At 37.2% G+C, this 12707-nt stretch overlaps 1 protein-coding gene across 1 annotated transcript; it reads right to left on the bottom strand.

Moving 5' to 3' along the window:
• Positions 1-7341: 7341 nt before the first annotated feature.
• LOC139715503 (heat shock 70 kDa protein IV-like) lies at positions 7342-12156 on the bottom strand. Its single transcript, XM_071627072.1, has 2 exons — positions 11569-12156; positions 7342-9547 (listed from the first exon to the last, which is right to left on the bottom strand). Exons 1-2 carry the CDS (start codon positions 11754-11756, stop codon positions 7804-7806), a joined length of 1932 nt encoding a protein of 643 aa, XP_071483173.1. The 5' UTR covers positions 11757-12156; the 3' UTR covers positions 7342-7803.
• Positions 12157-12707: the final 551 nt, after the last annotated feature.

Below are 12707 nucleotides of genomic sequence, written 5' to 3'. Positions count from 1 at the left end.
AGAAAATTGTGAAGATATATTCGCGCGTTTTTGAATTCGCGCTAGCCGAACGTAGCGCGAAATCCGCGAAAATTAATGTACCGCGAAAATTTCCACGTTTACAGTATATGTTTGTTGGCCCTAATTGCTAGCTGCCGATAGTCACTGTTGCCTTGTTCAAGAACGTTAAAAACCATTCTTAGGCAATTTGTAGTCGTGTCCAGAGAATCTGCATTATGTTGATTGTTCCTGATATTATTTAGCTTACCTGTACATATTCAACAAAGCATTCTATTTCAGGCAATGTATTTTGTAATTGGCAGTATCAACAAACATATTGCAATCATTTGTGAATATACCTGAGTGTACAAATTATCTGTAAAAACAAAAAACGTGACCGTTTTATTACCTTGAACATTAGAAATATGTAATAATATATTGTGTGCATTTCTTTGTGCCAAAGGCAATAAGTAGTATGTGCATTTAAGTCATGCCTGTTGATCCAGTAAAACTGTGTTACATTCAAATTAATTGCTGCATATGCAATACATGGCATTACCTGACCTGGACTGGACCCTTGTATTAACTATAGAGTATTTCTCCCATCCTGTATCATTGGCAGATCAGCTGTTGGGTGTTTGAAATAGAAGAATTTGTACAATTGTATGATGGTTTGGTAGGCCACAGTCATGATTCCTTCAGTTGTTCAGACTTTTCGCCAGAGCATCATTCAGTCATAGAGTAGTGCAGCCAGATAATGAAGTTCTTTCTCAAAGATTTTGATTTAAAAACAAAAACAAAAACAAAAGGATGAAAGTAGACAATCGGTTCTCCATATCATAGTTTGATACTGATTGATGGAGATATGTCACTTAAAAAAGCTTTGTTTGTGTGACGTTGTTGTTGTTATTGTTGTTGTTGAATTGAAGCAAAAGACACATCACGTCATATTTCACTTCAATCATGTGTTACTGGATGCATTGTATTGTGCTTAGCAGTAATATGTTCTTTCAACGTGAGTGCCCAGTGCCTAGTCTCAAACCAGGCAAATCTCTTGTATTCTTTCAGGGCTTTCATTGATGAGAAATGACAAATGCATGATGTGTCTGTTGCATGAACACTTTAAGCGTGTATTTGTACATTGTTATTATGGAAACAGTAGCCAGTACAGGGAAATCCCATTATAAATAGCTTCTTTACAACAAGGTACTGCTCTTAACGAGGTAAATTCAGCGGTCCCAATTCTCCATTACTGTATTTACCTGGTCTCTTTTCTAGTACCTGGTTCACAAGGTACTCGTTTAACAAGGTAAAAATCAGTGGTCCAGTTGACCCTTTTATATAAGGTTTTCCCAGTGTAAAGATACTCTGTTTCTTTCAATGACAGGTGTGGCAGGTGAAAATCTAGCTTTCTTTTCTCTTGTATGTAGATATTGCAACGTTATCCCCATCCCTCATGCACACACTGATCTGATAATTGACCCTCAATCTTACGTTTCTTGCCTTTCAGTTTTCATACATTTATCCAAGTACTAATTTACTACAAAATTTTTTTTTTCACCCCATTCTTTTAAAGAGCTCTTTCAGTTGACAATCTCATTCATTGTTTATCCCTCAATGCATTCCAGTAGAACATAAGGTAGTTGTTTGTCTAAATTGTAAATTCTTGCCTGTCTTGATAGGTAACATGAACGAAGCTAAGTCATTCCCGTTTTGAACACTTGCCTTGGTATTCTTTCCTCTGTTCTTGTGGTATGGAACCATTGTGTAATGTTTCTATTTCTTTCCCTCTTTTTGTATGTTAGTGTGACTGTCTACAATAATAGAGCATGTAAGCAAATGGTCCAGTTTATTAAAGTTGGTACAAAGCATGATGATAAGTAGCCATAAGAGCCACCAGGGTCCCATTTATGTGCAGTCTTTCATAAGAGATTGAAGTGTTCAGTCAGTACAGTGTACCATGAAACATTTTTAGGCAGTGGCAAATTAACAGTGAGTATTTTATGCATTGCTTTGGCACTCTCAATCAACGTTACTTACTTACGCATTAGTCCAAGACTCTTGTATGTAAGAGTTTAGAGCACTTTAATTTAGTGGAGGCCAGGTTTTAGAGGAAACCTGCAACAAGAAGACACATTTTTTCTCTCTTTGCTAGAAAATCATTTATCTGTCCAAAATATGAAGAGAAGCAATTATTTGAGTGTGAGTGTGTGTGTGTGTGTGTGTAGTCTAAAGTTTCCATCAAATGAGTTGGTATCGTGTAGTTCTCAGCAAATGCTTTCAGGTTTGCTCGCTTACAATATCATTTTACATGTCAACAGACATGCAAGATACATCAATATTTTCTTGTAATCATATTGTGTGACCAGTCAGAACAAATGCAATACCAGTTATGTTAAGTTAGATATCCTGCAAAATGTGATTTCATTATGAAATCTTTACATTAGCCTCTAGCCAGTGTATTGTTCAGTTGCATTAGTTTTCCTGTACATAAGAGTGAAACCAACAGGATGATTTCCCCTTACAAGTATGACATCAACTATGTGTAGAAAAACACACAACTGAAAAGAATATTTTTAATGACTGAATGTTCTGAATGTTGAATGGGTCAATTGGAATTGTACAGAATTTTATTGAAATTATATTGGGAAAAAGATATTCCTAGAATGTTTGGCAATATTCTGTCATCTGATTGTAAGTACCAGTATATGTTTTGTTGATTAATAAATTGATTTTATTTATTGAAAAACAATGCATCTTTATCACTCTCTTGATATTAGGACAGTGTTGTAGTCAATTATACTCAAACCAAAGTCGACATCTTCTTCATCACTACAGGCCTCTCTGCCAATTTATGATAAAATTCGATATTTACATGCAAGTTATTTATGGAGTCAAAAGGGGCCTGAGCTTTCGATCCCAGCAGAATTTGCTAGGATCAAAAGCTCAGCCCCCTTTTGACTCCATTTTACTCCTTTGGTTGGCCACTATTGGATAAGCAGTTTTCAACAGCTTTTTTTGCTGCAAGTTATTTACGCGCTCTACCAAGTAAGATGAATTTCGTATGTTTTTCATCAAGACATTACATAGCGGTACATTATAACAGGTAAAAATATCTGCATGCTTTAATTTTTGCACTATCTATAGTTTTTGGTCATGCAAAATTCATGAAAATTTTCACACTGCAAAAATGTCCACTTTTAGAGTATATTGATCCTTTCTGTGCCAGAGCTTTGGACAGTGTGTACAAGGTTGTGGGGCTTTCTCCTGGGTTTGTGTGCCAATCAGCACTCAAAGCACACACACAAATAAGGTGGATTCCCAATGTGCAAGCATTCTATGAGTTTGGTAAACATGGTTTCTTGATTTTGAGCAATTATGCATTTTAGTGTCACTAGATGGCGCTATACAGATTATGCCACTGCCATGTAAGATCAGACAAGTTTCTATGTAATACAAAACAGCTGCTTTATCCCACCCTGTCCTGCATGAAAAAAACAAAAAAAAAGATGAAGGTACATGAATTCAAATTAGATTTTGAATATGTGAATTATTATGCACGTGATTATATGTGCGTGCGTGTGTGTGTGTGTGTGTGTGTGTGTGTGTGTGTGTGTGAGTTAGAGAGATTGAAAGTAGACATGTCATAATAAGTGATTGCTGTATGTATTGGCTTCACCAAAATTGATAGTGCCTTCATGTACATCCATTAATCACCTTGATCAGGGAGGTGCCTTGATATACAACATGTACATTGTATCTCAGAGTAAAGCTGCTGAAAAACGAAGAAAATTAGTAATACACTTGTAGCAACTTTGATATCTTAAAAAATTTCCCTCTTTGTTATAAAGGCAAATTACAAATACAAATATGAGTGCAGTATCACTGAACAAATTAGATTTTTCTCTTTTGACCTTACTTGAAAAAAACAAACTTAGAAAATAACATTTTTTTTTTTGTTCATGCATTTAGACTCTTCTTAAACATATGTATACATACACACATATATATATATGAAGAGTTTGTTCGCAAAAACCGTAAAGTCCATTTTTGGTGATTTTGAAGTACGGTCTCTGTCATTCAGTACAAAATAATACCTTTTAAATGATATATTGGTCACTCATATAAAGGTACATTTTTGAAGTTATGGTCAAAAGAAGCAAAAATTCTCTTATTATTCTCTTTATTTTTCTTGACCTTAGCAAATATCTCCATTTGGCAAATATGGACCTATCGTTTTTTGCGAACAAACTCTTCATTAATGTGAATAATAGTAAACCGTCCACAGTAATGGTTTATTGAGAAAAAAAAAAGAGATATATTATCATGTTTCAGGCTTTATCGAGATTTTCTTTCAGTGTCGTAGGGTGTTTTGTGATTATGCATCAAATGTGATAACTCAAACAATTTTTTAATCGCTGCTTCCAATGATGAACAGTGGCTCGTTGTAATCATGATTTATAAGGTTCTACATTGATCTCTGTTTATGTATATTCTGTTTTTCATCTCAATAAATTTTGAATTGTAAGGTCAAATCAGCAGTGCATCCAAACAACACGACAATCCAATCATTATTTCTTGATGATATGATACTGCATGCAGACAACGCCCCAACACTATACAACATAGTGACAATGCATCAATTTAAAGACAAACTGACACGCAATGATCTCGCATAGTCCCGCAAAAGTAAACCAATAAGATAGAAATAAACAACAAACAAGACGTGTATACTGTTCATGTTATCAGTTTCATGTATAGTCGAAATTGTTGGGTTTTTTTTTTTTTACGAAGGCGTGAAATTGAATGCTCGGAATAGGAACTTGAATGACAAAAGTATGAAATTGACCGGGAAAACCTATATTATTAAATAAAGAGTATGTTCGCAAAAACCGATAAGTCTATTTTTGAAGATTTTGAAGTACGGTTTCTGCCATAAAGTACAAAATAATACCTTATAAATGATATATTGGTCATTACATATCAAGGTACATAGAAATGTTTTGAAGTTATGTTCAAAAGAAGCAAACATTTTCTAATTATTCTTTTTATTTTGCTTGACCTTAGCAAATATCTCCATTTGGCAAATATGGACTTATCGGTTTTTGTGAACAAACTCTTCATATTTATATATAAATTACACAGTCAACCTCGCTTAAAGGCATAATTTACCATTTGCAGAAGAAACAAAAACCCAGCATTAGTGCTTTATAATGGGTCTAAAATGTGAGTTGGGGATAGAAACAACCACTGTAAAAATTTGAATCCGTGTTATAATCAGTGTTAAGTATTGTTAAATACACAAAATGTGAACAATAGTTATAACAAAAATGTTTCCAGACCTAACCATCTGCAGTTAAGGTTTAATGAGAAAAATGCTGATAATTATCTCCTTATATTTTAGGCTTTATTGCAAAAATTGTATATGGTAGGATGTTTTGTGATACAACAGACCTACATTTTGTACATATATGCATCAAATGTGATATCTTAAACATTTTTAAAATCACTGCTCCCAAAGGTAAACAGGACCTTTAAGTCAACTTCACATAAGTTGATGGTCTGTTTAAGTCCTCTTCTCTTTATATTTTATTGATTTTAATCCCTCATAAGTCAAATTTTCTCCAAGTCGAAGCTATTTCTTCAGTCCAAATAGATTCGACTTCGACAAGGTTGAAAGTATGTATATGTATACATATATATAGACGATGAAGACAAACAAGTTGACATAATAAATGCATTAGAATCCAACTTCATTTATTTGTAAACCAAATTTTCGACCCTTCAAGGGTCGAAAATTTGGTTTACAAATAAATGAAGTTGGATTCTAATGCATTATGTCAACTTGTTTGTCTTCATGCTCTTATTCCAACATGCGGATAATAATACCATCATGTCAGGACTTTATATACATATATATATATATATATATATATATATATATATATGTATGTATGTATGTATATATACATTTATGTGTGTGTATGTATGAGATCAATACAATCAAATGTTTGGAATGAATTGATGTCTGTATTGTCTACACTGTACTCCTACTAATTGCACATTGTACTATCAAAAAGTGATAGGTGTGATGATTCAAATATTTCTTTCTGCATTGTCTGCAATATATCACACATTGTTTCCAAACGCCCATAAATTTGTTTTTCTTCAGTTTTTAGGTACATCCCCTCTCTTTCCTAGAGTTTCCTCCACTTTTCACCCCCCCCCCCCCCCCAATCTTTTTCTCTCTCTGGTTGTGTGTTTCTCTCTCCTACTTGTCCTATCATTCTCCAATATCATATCACATTCTATCACATTGTGCATCACACTGTATTCAACAATGGCATTCAGGTACTCGTATTATATACAGTATCACACAGTCAGCATTCACACACTGCAGCATCAGATACAATATGTATATGACAATAAAACTGAATGATTCTATAATTTATATATCATCTCAAAGGACATAGTTTATTATGGAAATGATTTGTACAAGTCTTGTACAACAAAATAAATATGAATTTGTATGTACAGTAGTATATAAATAGTAGTGTACTGCTGAGTGGAGTTGGCATCTCAATGATGATCATAAAAAAATATGAGCTGCCACTCAGTCATTTGAATGCCTTTTCAGAAATATGCATCTTCATAGCCCAATGAACAACTAATCTTTAAACATCATTTTCCAAACATTTCATACATGTATTTAATCATAAAGAACAAAACAGTCAATGAGGTCATTAACATATCAGCATTGCATAAAATATACAATAGAACTGTAATGTATAATATAAATGCATGTCACATCTTAAAACATTTTATTTCAGGGGGGGGGGTATTTGTTTTAAATGCTGGGTTGAGTATGTAGTACTACACAAATAAAGTTGAAAATAACGTCAGTGAGTTAAGGATCCATATTAACCAATCTTTTGATCAATATACATGGTACAAGGTTTACCTTTCTGAGAGCAGTACAATCATGTGCACATCACACTCAGAACTGTAAGCAAATTTGGTAATGATACAGTAATGTGGTCACTCCTATAAAACTGTCTTCAATCGAAACAGCAAGGTGGAAAATCACATGAATGCATGAAAAAAGTAACAATTTATGTTTTCAAATAAGCAGAGTGACATAAAAATCGACACTCTGACTTTAAAAATAAATATATATAAAACACTGGAATGAGCTGTACATATGTTATGATATACTTCAGATGAAATGCATATTCTGATAGATTTGCTAAAATGGCATAACAGAACAGATTACATCTAGCAGTGTTAAACACTTGAATAACCTTAACACAACCTTGTGTAATACAGCTTCTCGTGCTGAAACAGTGCAAGTGTAGATACATTGTAAATTCTATAACTCAACCAATTCTCATACTTGTTTGAGAAGCATATCAATGAACACTGGACAGAATTTTCAAGTGCAATTCAAAATCATGGTAAACCAAAATGGATTCTTTTTTTTTCCCTTTTTGGTCATTGCTAAGACATAGTTCTCCAAAGGATTCATTCTTTCATTAAAGACTGCTACTTCTCCTTTTCAAGTGAAAGTGACAGATTTTTTTCACATGACATTTCTGATCCTGAGAAGTTTCAACATCTTGTTACTAAGGTCCACTCATCCTTGTCTTGAATTTTAATGCCCTTAAAGTAGCATCTACATTTTTGCTGAAAAAAAAGCTAACTATGATAGTCTCAGGGTTGCATTTTAGATCTTTTAGCAATTTGTGGCAGGTAAACATTTGAAAAAGGTACAATGTACCTCACAGAAAAATAGAAAAAGAATGAAGGTATATGAGAGACAGAAAATTAGTCTACTTCTTCCACAGTTGGTCCTGCCCTTCCAGACGACCCTGACTCCGGTCCAGCCTGCTGGTAGCCACCTGATGGTCCATTCCCAGCGTGCATCTTGGACATGACGGGAGAACATTTCTTTTGCAGCTCCTCAAGTTGGTGCAAGAACTCTTCCTTGGTTGCCAGGGAGTTGGAGTCCAGCCACTGCATGGCCTCGTCTGTAGCACTGATGACCGTCTGCTTGTCATCTGCACTCAGCTTGCTTTCTGCAGATGCGTCGTTGACAACAGATTTGACATTGAAGGCGTAGCTCTCCAGTTGGTTTCTGGCAGCGATTCTCTCGCGCTGGATGTCATCCTCTGCTTTGAATCTCTCTGCCTCACCAACCATGCGATCGATATCCTCCTTTGAGAGGCGACTGCTGTCATTGGTGATGGTGATCTTGTTGCTGCGACCACTGCTCTGATCTTTGGCTGTCACGTTCATGATGCCGTTGGCGTCGATATCGAAGGAAACTTCAATCTTTGGCACACCCCTTGGGGCAGGAGGGATGCCACTCAACTCAAACTGTCCGAGTCGGTTATTGTCCTTTGTCATGGCCCTCTCCCCCTCATACACCTGAATGGACACAGCTGGTTGGTTGTCTGAATATGTTGTGAAGGTCTCAGAAGCTTTGGTTGGGATTCTAGTGTTCCTCTTGATGAGGGGAGTCATCACACCACCTGCAGTTTCGATACCCAGAGAGAGTGGAGCAACATCCACGAGCAGGACCTCCTTGATTTCTTCGCTCTGATCACCATTCAAGATGGCCGCCTGGACGGCTGCACCATAGGCCACAGCTTCATCTGGGTTGATGGACTTGTTCAGCTCTTTACCATTCAGGTACTCCTGCAGAAGCTTCTGGATCTTGGGAATGCGGGTTGATCCCCCGACCAGCACCACTGTGTCAATTCCTTTCTTGTCAATCTTGGCATCGACAATTGCCCGCTCGACAGGGTTGAGACACTTCCTGAAGAGGTCAGAGCACAGCTCTTCGAAGCGAGCTCTGGTGATGCTGGTGTAAAAGTCCACCCCTTCAAACAGGGAATCTACCTCAATGCTGGCTTGTGAGCTGCTGGACAAGGTCCTCTTTGCTCGCTCAGCTGCTGTGCGAAGGCGACGGAGAGCTCGAGCGTTCTGCCGCAGGTCTTTCTTATGTTTGCGCTTGAACTCATCTGCAAGATGGTTGACGAGCCTGTTGTCAAAGTCCTCCCCTCCCAGGTGGGTGTCTCCAGCTGTGGACTTGACCTCAAAGATGCCATCATCGATAGCTAGGATGGAGACATCAAAGGTACCACCACCAAGGTCGAAGATGAGAACATTTTGCTCTCCTTGCAACTTTTTGTCAAGTCCATACGCCAGGGCAGCTGCTGTTGGTTCATTTACGATCCGCAGAACATTGAGTCCAGCGATCACTCCGGCATCCTTTGTGGCCTGTCGCTGGGCATCGTTGAAATATGCTGGGACAGTGATGACTGCATTGGTGACCTTCTGACCGAGGTAGGCTTCAGCTGTCTCCTTCATTTTGATGAGCACCATCGAGCTGACCTCCTCCGGAGCCAAGATCTTGTTCTCTCCCATGTACTCTGCCTGGAGAAGAGGCTTGCCCCCTTGGTTGACGACAGTAAATGGCCAGTGCTTCATGTCGGCTTGCACACTCAGGTCAGTGAAGCCCCTTCCTATCAGCCGCTTGGCATCAAAGATTGTATTCCTGGGATTCCTGCACAATCAAACGAAAATCAAAATAAGACTTAGCAATTGGTGTAAAGAATATTGTGTTCAGATGAGTCATTCCTCCAATAAAAATTTTCTTTTATCAGATAGTTTCTTTCATCTTTTTTTAACAGTTCTCTTTTAGTCTAGGTTACAGGTATATCTCTTACTTGTTTGGTGCAATGTTTGGTGAAAAGAAAAATAAAAAATTCATTACACATGAAACCCAGATACTTTTTTTTTTTTTTTTTAAGCTGGAGTTTTCAACTTGCAACCACAGCAGGCAGGTTTGGGCATGAAAAATAGTCAATTTAAATTCAATGTACATGTTATACAACTAGAGTCTATCCCAGACAGTGTAGATGACAAATGTTGAACATGGCAAAGAGAGAGTAATTTCATAGTTACATTCCACAGTTTATAATACATGTACTTCAAGCCAAAAAAAAAAAATTCAGAAGGGCTCAAAATCTAGACCTATATATTCCACCTATAAAACCACCATTTGACATTGGAGTTTGCTTCCACCCAATACATTGATTTAGGGATCATAAGGTCTACAATGAAACTTTGCTGACCGACACGACTTGCCAGGACAATAACTACATGTAGAGCTCTATTAAACCGTTTAATAGACTACACTGTACACACTGTAGTTTTAAAATACATGTATTACAATTGTATGAGACCAAGAGTAAAATCATTCAGGCACCAAAGTCTTTTGAGACAGCCAACCAAATCACTTTACCACACTCTACTACCTCTAACCAAGGAGGCTCGAGAAATGGAGTCACAACAGTCTAATTCGCTTTGATCCCATGCTCGAAGCCGCCACTCAAAAATATTTGAAGTACCAGGTATGTGTCAAACTGGATCTGCCGCTCATATGCGAAGACAATTGACTCGTGTCTCATTGCATAATCACCAGCCACTTTCCAAGGAAGATATGTCTTTGTGATGGTAATTACTAATTTTCGCTATCCCTACTTAATACAAACGATGGGCGGTAGACAATGGTAAAGGCATGGGAGTGCGCGAATAGAAATTGCTCAAATATTGCTGAAATAGATTCGACTGTACATGTCTGTACGCTAATCTGACCTATGTTATTGATTTATAAAGAACTATACTTGAAGATGATACCATAGTTTCATTTGGCGGAAATAAGGAGAAAAGTGATATGAACCGGCTTTCCATGAGGGTAAAATTTCAAACACTTTCACAAAATACAGCTCAGATTTACACTTTTGCACATATTTTCGAACGGAATTGACTTTTGTTTATATATGCTTAAGTATCATTGGGTGAAATTTCATTGCATTTGATATATATACTGCAGACGAGCAGCATATACCCGATATCATGTTACTGTTAGCGTTAAAAATGAATCTTCAGATTGCTCAGAAAGATGGCGGCTTCAAGTGTCGAACATCAAAGGCACAAAGGCACACTGAGGAATTCTTTTGTCTATCTATAGAAAACTGACAGCTGATTGAATATGTATAGTCAGTTGTAACTCCACCTCTCAAACCTCCTTGCTCTTACGTTAGCTCTATAGATTCTAGTGTGGTATTCACACCACAGCATTATTTCACACATTTAATATGCTGTTGCATAAACCACTAAAATGCACTAGCATTAATCACCGATACGTGTAGGTTCTATGCATCCATGTTAGAGAAAAAAAAATTGCAGCTCTGTTCTGCAGGCATGTTTTAATTTTGCCCTCCAAATCAAGGCTGCAACTATCAAATAAACAAATTTAAATTTGGCATTTAGAATGAAATTTAATATTCTTCTAACTTTATATTTTTCTTGTGTCTTTGGTTGGCGGCAGCCTTGGTTAATTGTTCAAACAAGAATATCCTAGTAAGTAAGTTTTTAATTTTTTATTTACTGGGATAATTTAATTTAATTTAATTTGATAATTGATTTAATTTGATAATTGATTTAATTCAAACAATCTGTTCGTAAGTTCCATATTCAACTCAAAGTAGAATTTTAACTTCAACTTTGTTCCATACTCACATGGCCACTTGATTCTTGGCAGCATCTCCGATTAGACGTTCCGTGTCGGTGAAGGCGACGTAACTCGGCGTTGTTCGATTTCCCTGGTCATTTGCAATGATCTCGACTTTTCCGTTCTGGAAGACCCCGACGCACGAGTAGGTCGTTCCCAAGTCGATCCCAATAGCTGGTGCTTTACCTGCCGTCATTGTTTCCGTTGTAAATTTGTCTACACGACTTATATAAATGGTCTAGAAATCTCTACTCTCTATGTATGTTAGAGTCTTGCAGTGTGCAGTAATTGTGGTAGCTTATGTCGGTCGCTTGTCTCGACTAGCGTATGTAAAATAAAATAAGTTCGGTGGACCTCACACAGGAAAAATCTCTCCTCTCGACTGATCCTCCTCCGGGACAGAAATGCCGGTGGTTTGATGGTAGACCTAACACTAACAGGTCGTGTCGCTCTCGAATCTCTGCAACTATCAACTGATGGTATGATAGTCATCCTTGCGCTTTTTATAGCTAGCCTCAAAAGCGTCTCGGACCAGACAGAATCTTCCAGACGTTAGCTATATAACAACTGGGGAATTCTAACCAGCTATACCGACGTCTACTAGAATGTTCGAATACAGTGTATTTTGTAATGACAATAATACCGGCAACTCTGCAGGTTAGTCGCGTTGCATTGTTTACTATGGATGCCCGGTCCGTACGCCTACGCGGTTTATACTGTACGGTGACTGAGTCATCCTTGATCCTTTCTAGAATGATCGTCCTGACCATGCGTAGTGCGTGCACGTGTACAGACTGTACTCATTTTTTCATTGTTATCATTCCGGTAGGAACCGCTGTTTGTGATGCGTTATCTTCATACGGATTGGGATAGACTGGTGCGCGTTAATTCAATGGATTTGGAGTCTAGAAAATTCAGGTGCTAAATTTAGTTTGTGCATGGATGGCGCTCACGGTCGAATTGAATGCCAAACTATGTCGTATGGAATGTTCCAGATACAGTGACTTGGTTTTTCGATGCAAGACCATACTATAGATGTATAATGTATGCATTTCTTCTTTTTTTCTTCAGTAAAAGCATAGCGAAATTCACCTTATTAGAACACAATAACTGCATGCATGCATTATTGTGCATCGGTCTGAAGTCA

This window comes from Diadema antillarum, unplaced genomic scaffold (assembly GCF_040938485.1).
Source record: "Diadema antillarum isolate AM-2024a unplaced genomic scaffold, OU_Dant_1.0 scf00000049, whole genome shotgun sequence".
NCBI lineage: Eukaryota > Metazoa > Echinodermata > Echinoidea > Diadematoida > Diadematidae > Diadema > Diadema antillarum.
The sequence above is the reverse complement of the archived record's forward strand: the minus strand, read 5'-3'. Positions and strand labels throughout refer to the sequence as shown.

Coding starts and splice junctions, on each gene's coding strand:
- LOC139715503 (XM_071627072.1), bottom strand. CDS start 11,756: ATGACGGCAGGTAAAGCACCAGCTATTGGGATCGACTTGGGAACGACC. Junction 9,548..11,568: donor GCCAAGAATCAAGTGGCCAT/GTGAGTATGGAA, acceptor TTGATTGTGCAG/GAATCCCAGGAATACAATCT.